The sequence below is a fragment of the Hyaena hyaena genome, unplaced genomic scaffold, assembly GCF_003009895.1.
Source record: "Hyaena hyaena isolate Hyena2069 unplaced genomic scaffold, ASM300989v1 scaffold_1487, whole genome shotgun sequence".
NCBI classification, from domain to species: domain Eukaryota; kingdom Metazoa; phylum Chordata; class Mammalia; order Carnivora; family Hyaenidae; genus Hyaena; species Hyaena hyaena.
The window spans coordinates 91,938-105,320 of NW_024082121.1; the positions used below are offsets into that span (position 1 = coordinate 91,938).

Genomic DNA, 13,383 nt, shown 5'->3' on the forward strand with positions numbered 1-13,383 from the left:
AAAAGTGCATATAATGCATGGAAAACATGAAACCTAAAATGTACCTAAAAATTTCACAGATCATTTCACTTCCCCAGGTAACTAGTTTGTGAATTAATCCTATCTCGGAGCTTTCTAACTCTAGTGATCTGTCCTATTCAATTTATCACTAACTTACCTACTGCCTTATTTCACCAGTAGAGTGTACATATCATACATATTATGTGCCCATTACTCTGCTAGATGACAGATATAAAAATATAAAAGAATTTTATTCTTTCAAGAATATTACCTTTTAGTGATGAATCAATGCCACAAACAAATAACTTTTACAAGAATACACAATTTATTAGTTATTTTACTGAATACATTAAGCTTAAAAGGCCGGAGATGCATAGATGGGTTGGTCTGGGAAGGACTCACAGAAGTGATTTTAAGCTAAAACATGTCTTAGAACTTAAACAGCAATCAATAAATAATTGTAAATTGAAAATTATTTGCTTAAGTAAATGGGTCAGCTTGGCTTTACTTTACTGAACTGATTAGAAAATAATTTAAATAATAATAAATAGTATTGGTAAGGGTTTAAGGAAATAGCAAATCTCATCTACTGCAGGTAGAATATAAATTGGCAAATTTTTTGAGTGAACAACTTGTCAATTTGTATAAAAAGTCTTAATATTATTCCTACACTTGACCTGGAAATTTTACTTCTAGGAATCTGTTATAAGAAGATAAATGATGTTCATAGTGATTTTAGCACAAGTTTCTACTTTGCAGCATTATTTATAAAAGCAAATGTTTTAGTAAGAACTAAATATTCAACAATGTGAAATTAGTTCAATGTGAAATTATTCTATGCCATGCACATGATTCTGCCTATAATATGATATGATATGATATAATGTATAATGGTTGTTTAATAACATTGAATGTTAACAAATAAGTATTAAGTGCAAAAAATGTATTGCAAAACATGTCTGTGGATATTTTTACTAATTTCTGGGTGTTGGATTTCTGTGGATTTTATTTTACATTTTTGCTGTTTTCAATGGGGCGCCTGGGTGGCTTAGTCGGTTAAGCGTCCAACTTTCGCTTAGGTCATGATCTCGCGGTTCGTGGGTTCGTAAGACAAATTTTTAAAAGTAAAATTAGTTCTGTTAAAAACAAAACAATAGGCCCAAAACGGAGTCACTTATGCTAAGCCCTGCATCACCAAACTAATACTTAATTCATTTTGGCTCTCCCGGAAGTGGAATCTTAAATCAGCATTAGTGAGGGAATCAGTTCTAGGAACTTTTTCCATGATGGTTTTGCCTTCTGAAGTCATGTAAAATGAGAATTAACTTGGTACTCCACTCCTAGAAAATTATTTACAATCATACAAAAAGAAACTATAGAGAAATAAGGGGAAATCTTACATTCTAAACATAATAGTTTATAGGTATAATTGATTTATGTTCTCATCACTTAGTTTATAATTTGTACCACAGAAGAAATAATTCCAACAACTCCTTTATCTTGTGAAATGACAAGGATAGTAGCAAATTAAACTCAGCACCAATGAATTCTATTCTACAGTGGTTATTACATTTATTCTTGGTTTCAAGCTCAACTGAATATGCAAATACATTAATAAAATATCCCAACTCCAAATGTTAAAAGTCTAAGAAGGCAGGAGACATTGGAGTCTCTCTGAAATTATTTTTAAAGATTTTGGAATCGGGAAAAAAAAGCATGAAGGGACCAAAAATTCCACAAACTTCAGTGAATTAATTTACTAGTAAGGAAACTGACCCATGGAGAGCTTACCTGAAGTAACAGATTTAGAGCAAATAAGAAGGACTTAGGAGTGAGAATAAAAGTTTAGCTCATGAGGGTGTAGTTTTGTTACCTCTGGCAAAGTCAACTGATATTATTCAATCTTGGTAAATTACTCAATACTCCTCCGTTTCAGTTTCCACCTCTATAAAATAGAATAATGATATTAAACTCACTATACACAAGTTTTCAGTAGTTCCCTCTGGAATAAAAAGCAGGGATGAGTGAAGAATAAAGATGGACTTCCTATAGATGATTTTGTATTTCTTAAATAAAAATGTATTTCTTTAAAATTAAGAATCAAAACTGAATACTTTTAAAATTATTGTGCATTATAAAGAATGAAAACATCTTAAATTTAACATTTGTTATATATTCTATTCTTCCATCTTAAATATACAGTGCACATATGCATGGAAACATCTGGAATTTTGATGCAACTTTGGGGAAATAGATAATAAATGGATTACTCTACTTTAATCATAATGATTTTGTGATATATATACTTTTGTCACTTGAGAGATGACCCTGTTGAGGAAGAATAAGAAAATATCAACATTTAATAATACAATTGAAATCCTTCTAGCCACAGCCCAGAAACAAAACTACAGCCCTGAGCAAATATTATCAATTCTCATCATCATCTGGAGTATCCTTTATCTCAGGCTCCTGAGATCATCTGTTATGAGAGGCAAAGCAATTGAAGTGGTTCACTTGAGCTCAAATAGATACAGTAGAACCCTTTTAAAAAGAGTTCATGCCTAAGAAATGTCCCCCTAAGGCATTAGAAATGTTTAGATCACATACACATTGCCATATTTTTTTTTCCCACCAAGAAATTTACTGTTATACTTGAAGAGTTAACCTTTGGAGGGATGAGAATGCTTTTCTGAACTGCTTTATTTCTCTGAAGTACATTTATTATGACAATAATATTTTTAAGAAAAATTTTGTTGGCTCATTAATGAGGGTGCATTTTCAATAGAACTGCATGTGTGTGTCTGTGTTGTTAGCTTGCAGCTTTGTAATGAATATCTTTACATAGGTAATGTTACCTTAATATTTTCTTCTGATTTGATTGCTCATTTGACACTGCCACATGCCTTTTCTTAGAGTACAGAGATAAACTATTTGAGGAGGGTAAACTCCCCCCCCCCATTGTAATGTATCTAAGTTGGAAAACCCTGATTGTAAATTTGCTAATGTGACTGGTACTTTGAGAGGCAAGAAGCAATCAAAGAATAGAGATAGAATTTAATGTGTGGGGGAGGGGTGAAATATGAATATCACTTGCTTGCTACGTCAATTCTGTTCATTTAAAATCAACTGAAATATGTTCTTTGAGTCTCTTCACATAAAGAATTTATTCAGTAAGTTGAATAAACAAGTAACCAATTAAGTGAAAAAGTATGATTTTAGATGATTACCATCAATAGGTTTCTTCCTAAACAGACAGCATTTCCTGTCTCTCTTTCAGAGCCTTGCCTACCCCTATCAATCACAGACACTGTAAGAGGCTTCCTTCCTTTCACAGGGTGCTTTCTGGGTCCAAGAAGTTTCAGACCTGAGTCCTATTACAAAGATACAGAAATATCCTTCCTTCCAGTTTAACTCCTTCAGCACTTCTGTAGTTCTCTACTGCATAGCATTTTTTCAGTGAGATCCTTTCAGATTAAGTGCTTTCTCTTTCTACATGTGGTAATGGGTTAAATTAAATAAGAAGGAATTGTTTTAGAAGTGTAATATGTTGTTTAAAAAAGCCTCTACTCTCTCTCTCTCTCTCACACACACACACAACACACACACACACACACTGAACCTTCATCCATGCTCCCCTACTGAATTTCACCAGAAGACAATACATTTGATTTTATGACATTATTATATGTATATATATTTGAAAACTACCTCCCCCAAAGAACTAGCTTCTGGACCCAAGGAAAAAAAAAATCTACTTCTCTGAAGTTCCCTATCTCCAGTCCTTCCCAGAATTCTTTAACTCTCCAGCCTTTACAAAATGCACACATGCTTGAATTTTGGATCTTTTACTCAGATTATTAGCAGGCATATTAACAGCTGTCCAACTGCATAACACATAGTTGAAATGGAAACTGATATAAACATATTTCTGCTTTGACTGAGGAAAGGGCATCATCACCACCACCACTGCTGCTGCCATCATCATCATCATCATCATCATCATCATCATCATGTCCTGTAAATTCAAACCCTAAAATGTGCATAATTCTAAGAATGCATTGACAGAAAAAATTTTGACTCTGACAAGAAAAGTTAGCAGAACAGCTGACAAGCAACATTCTCTCACCATTTCTCCCCTCTCAGGTGTTTGTAGAACTTGGTTTATATAAGCTCCATCTAAGTTTGAGGAACCAGATGATTCTTTCCCTGGGAAAAGCCCTAGTCAGGATCAGCTAGCACCAGTGGCCCAGAGAAGAGAAACTACCTGCTACCTGCAGAGAAGGTTCGAACAGGGCCTTAAAGAACGGCGATTTTTCTCTCTCTCTCTTTCTCTCTCCACCCCCTTCTCTCTCTCCCTCAAAATGCAACTGGTTATTTACTTGTATGCATTTTAAAATCGTCCATTCAGATTCGGAAACTTTGTGTGTATGAGTGAGTGAGTGAGAGAGAGAGAGAGAGAGAGAGGTGCGGGTGCCAGTCTGCCAGTGGGTTTTTAAGAGCACTCACGAATCGTATTGGGATTTTTTTCCTGCTCCCTCCCTCCTTTTCCGGTTCTCTGTGAAAGCTTTCGGATCTGGAATCAAAGACGCAAGCAGGCATTGTATTTTCGCCTGCAGACTTAAATAACACTCAAGAAATATCATCAGAGAAACCTAACTCTCAACTACCAAATTGACTAAAATCTATTCCAAGTTTAAAAAAGAAAAAAAGTATGTGCCTAAATTGTATCCATGCAGCAAAAAATTCATACACAAGTATATAATTTAAAAAAATATGATATGATTATACGTTTCAAATAATCAATTTAAACATAGCAAAAAAAAGAGGTTTCAAAGACATCAAATAGCATAAAACATTGTACTGCAGAGACGGAAGAAATGCATTTAAAGCACCAATGAAAATGGCGTGCAGTATAATTACCTCAAATTGCTGTTCGCTTGACACCCTGACACTAATTTTATTCAAGCCATTGGGAAATAAATGTTTTAAAAGCACTCCTTTCCAAACGCTGGAGCCAGTGGGGGCTGTGAGGTCATTAAGGAAAGGAAAGGGTAAAGTTTTCAGCACGCAAAAAAGAATTAAATAATCCATTTAAAATAAGCGTCTATGTGGATCGACAGCCTTTAATGCCCACATTTTTAGCGCCTGCCCTGTACGTGGATTGATTTTTTTTTTTTTTTTTCCTTCAGCATTCCCTCACCAGATGGATTTTTGCTACTGCAGATCAGCAGAGGGTGTCAGATCTTTCAGAGTGCACCAGGCTGGAACAAGCAGAGCTTCTTAGCAACTCTCCTCTACCCCCTCCCCATTCTCGCGCTCTCTCCCTCCCTCAGTCAACTCGCCCCCCGCCCTCCGCCCCCTCCACGTAATTCCGAAAGAGCAGAATAAAGAGGAGAAAAAGAAAAGAAGAGCTAGTAACCGAGAGCCGGAGCCCAGAAAAAAAGGGCTGAAGAGGACCGAAGGGGAGGAAGGGGAAAGGATGGACAGCCACAAAACGCAGCGATTGCGGAAATTTTCCAGCGCCATTGGCTCGGCAGCGTGAGTCCTTCGGTCGGCCGCGATTTCAGCACCGGGGGGACTGGACAGCACCTCGGGGGGACTTCTGGGCATCCTTCAACCGAAGCAAGAACTCCATCAGCTGCCTCAGCTACAGAAGCTGCCGAAAATCCTGCTTTGTATCAGAGAGGCAAGGTCAGTCCGACGCACAGCCATGCACAGGCAGTGCGCCCGTACTACGCTGCAAACCCTCTGCTTGTTTCTCTAACATGCACTTGCTTCTAATTACTAGCATTGTTCTCTTCCTGATTAGTGAGGACCACTAGATCAGATTCCGTAAGGGTGTATTTTTAATTTATACGTATATATTTAACTTCTTTTGGTAATTTTTAAAGGGTTGAGGGAGAGTGGGATTATTTTTTCTACTTTTTCTTCTTCTTTTTCTTCTTCTTTCTTTCTTTTTGTTTCTTTCTGTCTTTTTCTTTCTTTTTTCCTCTTTTGCTTGCCTTGCACTACGTGCCTGGATAGTTTGTGGATATAATTATTGACTGGCGCCTGGGTTGTTGCAGTGCGGGGGGGTTAGGGAGGAAGGAATCCACCCCCACCCCCCCAAACCCTTTTCTTCTCCTTCCCTGGGTTCGGACATTGGAGCACTAAATGAACTTGAATTGTGTCTGTGGCGAGCAGGATGGTCGCTGTTACTTTGTGATGAGATCGGGGATGAATTGCTCGCTTTAAAAATGCTGCTTTGGATTCTGTTGCTGGAGACGTCTCTTTGTTTTGCCGCTGGAAACGTTACAGGGGACGTTTGTAAAGAGAAGATCTGTTCCTGCAATGAGATAGAAGGGGACCTGCACGTAGACTGTGAAAAAAAGGGCTTTACGAGTCTGCAGCGTTTCGCCGCTCCGACTTCCCAGTTTTACCATCTATTTCTGCATGGTAATTCCCTCACTCGACTTTTCCCTAATGAGTTTGCTAACTTTTATAATGCGGTTAGTTTGCACATGGAAAACAATGGCTTGCATGAAATCGTTCCTGGGGCTTTTCTGGGGCTGCAGCTGGTGAAAAGGCTGCACATCAACAACAACAAGATCAAGTCTTTCCGAAAGCAGACTTTTCTGGGTCTGGACGATCTGGAATACCTCCAGGCCGATTTTAATTTATTACGGGATATAGACCCGGGGGCCTTCCAGGACTTGAACAAGCTGGAGGTACTCATTTTAAATGACAATCTCATCAGCACCCTACCTGCCAACGTGTTCCAGTATGTGCCCATCACCCACCTCGACCTCCGGGGAAACAGGCTGAAAACACTGCCCTATGAGGAGGTCTTGGAGCAAATCCCTGGCATTGCTGAGATCCTGCTGGAGGATAACCCGTGGGACTGCACCTGTGATCTCCTCTCCCTGAAAGAATGGCTGGAAAACATTCCCAAAAATGCTCTGATCGGCCGAGTTGTCTGTGAAGCCCCCACTAGACTGCAGGGTAAAGACCTCAATGAAACCACGGAACAGGACTTGTGTCCTTTGAAAAACCGAGTGGATTCCAGTCTCCCGGCGCCCCCTGCCCAAGAAGAGACCTTCGCTCCTGGCCCCCTGCCAACTCCTTTCAAGACCAATGGGCAAGAGGATCATGCCACCCCAGGGTCTGCCCCCAACGGAGGTACAAAGATCCCAGGCAACTGGCAGATCAAAATAAGACCCACTGCTGCGATCGCGACCGGCAGCGCCAGAAACAAACCCCAAACCAACGGCCTGCCTTGCCCTGGAGGCTGCAGCTGCGACCACATCCCAGGGTCGGGTTTAAAGATGAACTGCAACAACCGGAACGTGAGCAGCTTGGCTGATTTGAAGCCCAGGCTCTCCAACGTGCAGGAGCTTTTCCTTCGAGATAACAAGATACACAGCATCCGAAAATCGCACTTTGTGGATTACAAGAATCTCATTCTGTTAGATCTGGGCAACAATAATATTGCCACGGTAGAGAACAACACTTTTAAGAACCTTTTGGACCTCAGGTGGCTCTATATGGATAGCAATTACCTGGACACGCTGTCCCGGGAGAAATTCGCCGGGCTGCAAAACCTTGAATACCTGAACGTGGAGTACAATGCAATCCAGCTCATCCTTCCCGGCACCTTCCATGCCATGCCCAAACTAAGGATCCTCATTCTCAACAACAACTTGCTGCGGTCCCTACCCGTGGACGTGTTCGCTGGGGTCTCTCTCTCTAAGCTCAGTCTGCACAACAATTACTTCATGTACCTTCCGGTGGCAGGGGTACTGGACCAGTTAACCTCCATCATCCAGATAGACCTGCACGGGAACCCTTGGGAGTGCTCCTGCACCATTGTGCCTTTTAAGCAATGGGCAGAACGCCTGGGTTCCGAAGTGCTGATGAGCGACCTCAAGTGTGAGACGCCGGTGAACTTCTTTAGGAAGGATTTCATGCTTCTCTCCAATGACGAGATCTGCCCCCAGCTGTACGCGAGGATCTCGCCCACGTTAACTTCGCACAGTAAAAACAGCACTGGGTTGGCGGAGACCGGGACGCACTCCAACTCCTATCTAGACACCAGCAGGGTGTCCATCTCGGTGTTGGTCCCGGGACTGCTGCTGGTGTTTGTCACCTCCGCCTTCACTGTAGTGGGCATGCTCGTGTTTATCCTGAGGAATAGAAAACGATCTAAGAGAAGGGACGCCAACTCCTCGGCGTCCGAAATTAATTCCCTACAGACAGTCTGTGACTCTTCCTACTGGCACAATGGGCCTTACAACGCAGATGGGGCCCACAGAGTATATGACTGTGGCTCCCACTCGCTCTCAGACTAAGACCCCAGCCCGGGTAGAGCAGGGGAGCGAGAAGGCGTTGCGCCCCCACCCCCAACCAATCCCCCACCCGGCCGGCATCCCAGGGGCCAGAGGAGCCCAGACCCAAGTCCAGCGCGCCCCCAAGGCTTTATGGACATAAGTAAATAAATAACTGTGAACTCGCTCCACTGAGAGGCTTTGACCCCTTAGCTCCCTCCTGGAAACAAAGAGCAGACTGTGGCGAGCTGGGAGAGCGCTGCCAAATCGCTCTTTGCAAGCGAGCTCCTTTTGATAAAAACCCAGCAGGGGCCCTGCTCGGAGAACTCGCCCTCTGCGTTGGGGCGGACAGGGATGGCTGCTGCGCTCCCACACATATATACGTATACCCACATCTATATAGAGAGATAGATATCTATTTTTCCCCCTGTGGATTAGCCCCGTGAGAGGGGGGGCGTGATGGCTCCCTGTTGGCTATGCAGGGACGGGCAGTTGCACGAAGGCATGAATGTATTATAAATAAGTAACTTTGACTTCTGACAAAAACAAAAAGTGCTGCATGGCTCGCATGGAATCCACGCGCTCCAGGGACGCTGCCTTCCTCGGCGACTGGAGACGGCGTCACGTTCACAGCACCCACCCTCTTACCTGATAAGTCCCATCGTATCAAACTTTCTATAAACAAAACACAGTATAATCAGAAAGTGCCATTTCGCCATTATTTGTGATCGGTAGGCAGTTCAGAGCGTACGTACTTTACTGTGAAAAAAAAAATGTAAAGGTTTTATTTAAGACATTTGCATGGCTAATCATCGGTCCATTTTATGAGTTAAAAATGTATTTTGTTGAGCGAAGTTTTTAGGGGTTGTTTTGGGTTCTTTTATTTTGATGGTGATGTTTTAACCTTTTTTTTTTGAGGGGGAATATTTTTCTATACATATCCAATAATGCCTTTCATCTGAATGTAAAATAAGTACCCATGATTTCTATTATAGTATCAGTGTAATTATAAAAAAAAAAGATTTTGAGGCAGTTAAGCATGACCAATTAATGTCATTATAGTGCTTAGGCTGCGATCTTATGGTAGCAATTCTGTGCTGGTGTAAATCTTACTTATAAAGTAGGAAAAAAGAACCGAGGAAGCACGTGAAACTTACTAATTCTATTCGAGGATTTTATAATGGCATATTTTTTCAGTATTAAAGTGAAAATGTTTTCAACTCTGGGTCCTTACATTTTTCCAGCTTCATGTTTGCAACTGGTAAATTGGATTTGCGGTGGAAGGGACGGGGGAGGGGGACGGTTGGGGGTGGATCCCTTCTAGAACTATATCAAGGCTCTTTAATCGTTTTACTTAGCTTTTTATCCTTTACGTAGCTCCCCTCCTCCTCCATCCCCACCCGGGCTTTTTCCAGCTTTCCCCTGTCGGTAAAGTAAGGTCTTCCCCAACACACTCTTCCTCCCACCCCCCGCCCCCGCCCCCTTCCCCCTCTCCTTATGCGGCAGTGAATCCCTTTATTAATACTGGAAATCCCTTGCTGCTGCTGCTGCTGCTGCACACACTGCAGATATATTAAGGATGTTAGTAGAGATTTGATTTAATTGACTCTGCCTAGATCAGTCTCATTAAACAGAGTGGAGATTTCATTGGTCAGCACTCTTCGATGAAAGACAGCCCTAATGACTGGCATTTGAGATGCTGCTGGCGTTTTGAATTCAACATCTGCTGAAAACGGTAAAACTAATTAGTGCCCACCCACCCTCCCCGCCCCAACAACTGCATACTGAAATTTGTTAAGGCACTCATCTTTATGAAAATCATTCATTATCCTAAAGAAGTGTTTCTCTCCCATCATTCGGATTTCTGGTTGTGGCCTAGTAATTAACAAGAAAAGCATTGAACTGTTTGAATTTTATGAGCCAGTGTAACCTGGCCTCAATCATATCCCTCTGGGATTTCTAAGCGATCTATCTTATCAGCAGTTAAGGGACAAAAAGCAAGCAAAACTACACATATTGATGGGGGTCTGCATTCCACCACATATCCACCCTGGAGAAGTATACTAAAAGACAGCAGACCACAGATTTTTTTAAATTATATATATATGATTATATATATATGATTGTAAATCAGCTAATGAAAGCTCCCAGAGTAGTAGTACTAGTAAGATTTGTCTTCTAGAACTCATATTCTAAAGAGAAGTAATTTCCCAGAACAGTGATGTTCTAGAGTATGTATTATTTATTTTAACAGTTTTTAAATAAAATCTTTATTATAAACTGTGACTATACCTAAGGTCATTCATCATTTTCTCTCTTGATTCCTTTGTTTGTGGACTGCATTTCATAGTGATGAAGTTGTACTCTACTATCCTCTGACAAATTTTATGGGCTGTTTATTTATTTATTTATTTTCTTATGAAAGGCTTAATTCTTTTTTAGGAGAGTACAGCTGGGTTCCCTGTAAGCAATCAACAGATTTATTTGTAATGGAAAAGTTGGAGGAGGGTAACAGTCATATACTCACAATATTATGACCTGAAAAAGGAAAAGAAAAGATGATAGACATTCTACATCTCTGGTGGGAAGTGATACGAAAAGATATCTAGTGAGGCATGATAGTAATTTTTAAAACTAATACATGATTAGTCTAAGTCAGGAAACTAGAACTTCAAGGTCTTCATTGGGACAAGAACTTTTGTTCATTCTAATTAAAAATAAATTACGAAATAGAGGCCAAAATTTAAAGAGTAAACTTGATTTTTAAATATTAGCGTTAACATCTTTAAGTACTTATTGTGAGTCAGTCATGTGCTAGTTTACATAATTATTTGATTTAACCCTCACAAATACAGAATAATTTATCACAATATTGTTATTTCCATTATACTGATGAGAAAATTGAGGCTTAAGGACAGTAAGAGATAACTCAGATCATAACCAGTAGATTTAAACCCAAGTGATATTTAAACCCAATCTTCCTCACCCTATAAAACCTCCTTTGAATGGAATGGCCATATATATTTAATAGGATAAGCTCTTAAAGAAGAGTATCCTTGAAAAATACACATAGCTATAAAAATTTGTTACTTTAAAACAAATCAAAAAATCAGGTTGTATCTTCTTAATTGAGTAGGTATAGGTAGCCCTTTATATTTCCAATATGTCTTAAAGCAAAGGAAAATTGCCCTACATTTAGAGCAGATAACTTTAGTGTGTTCTCCAAAAATGTATAAAAAGGCACCATAAAAGAAAAAAAAAGATGAATTGCTATGTGTATTTGTGAATTATAGAAATTCAAACCATTAAATTTTCTATTTATTGGTTCTAAAATATTAGAATTATCAAATATTTTAATAAACACTAATATATATTTAAAAATCCATGTAGCAAAAGTATTCAATGATTTAATGTAAAAGAACATTCACTATTTAGATAATTTTTATTTTGATAAAGTATCTGTGTCACAATTATATATATAACCATATATGTTAGTTGGTTTAAAGTAATATGTATCATGTATTAGTTTAGTTTGCAGGATACATAATACATATTGTCTTAGCACATAACTTTCACTTAGAAGTGCCTAGTTTATTGTCATTGTTTTTACGTAAAATGTTCATATAAGTAGCTGCCATGTTCATTAGTTTAGATATCTTATTTCCAATTAAATCATATTTAATTCATCAAAGAAAGAGATTTTACTTATGCCAGATGGAAATGGAGGAAAAGAGGAGGGATGTTGTTTAGTTTGATTGCTTTAAAGAAAGTAGTAGCTTCTGTGGTTGTGGCTGTAACTAAGAATATACTAGAATTTAAGTTGTTGCCATAGAAATTTATTGTTTAACCATTTTTACATGTTTACTCAGGAGGAAGATGGAATAGCTGATCTAACATTAACATAACAGGATTCTCTTTCTTAACAGTATTTATATCAGATGTAATTAGAATTATCAGGCATTTTAATAAGTGCTAAAAATTATATTGGTAATTCCAAGGACAGTTTGTTAATTTAGTGTTTTCCAGGTTGCTAATAAGTGTTCTTTGGTAAGTACAGAGAGATGGATAAATTTGCAAGGGTGAATGGGAAGTGTGTGTTTTTAATGTGTTGGTAGAATACTAAGTAGAATGGTTTCTTATTCAGCTTTTTGCTAGCTAATTTATAAATATTATTTTTAATTGATAAGCTTATTTGAAGAAAAATGAAAATATAAAATGTAAAAAGACTTAATTTTAGTAGGTATTCAAATGCAACGTATTATTTAATTTATAAAATATAAACTCGTTATGGTATCAGTAGTTATAATAAATGTATGCTTAAGTATTGAACATACAGGATTTGCTTCAGTGGGGCCCTGAACCATAAAAAAATAAGAAGGCAAAAAATAAAGTTTTCATATAATCTCCTGACATATTCTTTAAATAAAAGTTCACCAAAAATATTATTATTATTATTATAAACAGTAATACACAGGACACTCAGGACTTTCATCTTGGTATCAAAACTTAAAGATATACCACTAAATGGTTCCATGAAAGCACATGTTAAAAACAGAGCAATCCTGAACCCAGAACCAATATTGACTCTGCTATGGACCCATTGAAATTTGATGAGGTGTAAAAAAAATTGGATCAATAAGAAAAAAAACAGATTAAGTATTTAGAACTAACATTTTATAATGAAATGAACCACTGAAGAAATTATCTTTGATTATTGAGGCCCAATATATCCCTTTGGCCTCAGTTGACCAGCACTTACAGTATATGGCTTAGACCTCAATTATCTAATTAATTACTCTTTTCTTTCCATTTATTTGTTAAATATATGCTATATTACATACTTGAAATATAATTATATTTCCAACTTGAACTTTGCCTGAGATTTACAAGAGAAATATGATCTAGTAGTTTAAAGAATTTTGAATGAGTAAGAACCTAAGTATTCAACTGGCAACACTATTTGGGCACTTGCTACATGAAAAATACTGTGGAAGCTCTGGGAGAAAGAGAATAAGGCATTTCTCACCTCAAGGGGTTTACAACCTACAAAGCTGAGCTATATCCATCCTGTAATTATAGA

The 13,383-nt window shown here is 38.5% G+C and overlaps 1 protein-coding gene across 1 annotated transcript; it reads left to right on the forward strand.

The window, feature by feature from the left end:
• Positions 1–6,134: 6,134 nt before the first annotated feature.
• SLITRK1 (SLIT and NTRK like family member 1) lies at positions 6,135–9,523 on the forward strand. Its single transcript, XM_039223890.1, has one exon. It carries the CDS (start codon positions 6,237–6,239, stop codon positions 8,325–8,327), a length of 2,091 nt encoding a protein of 696 aa, XP_039079821.1. The 5' UTR covers positions 6,135–6,236; the 3' UTR covers positions 8,328–9,523.
• Positions 9,524–13,383: the final 3,860 nt, after the last annotated feature.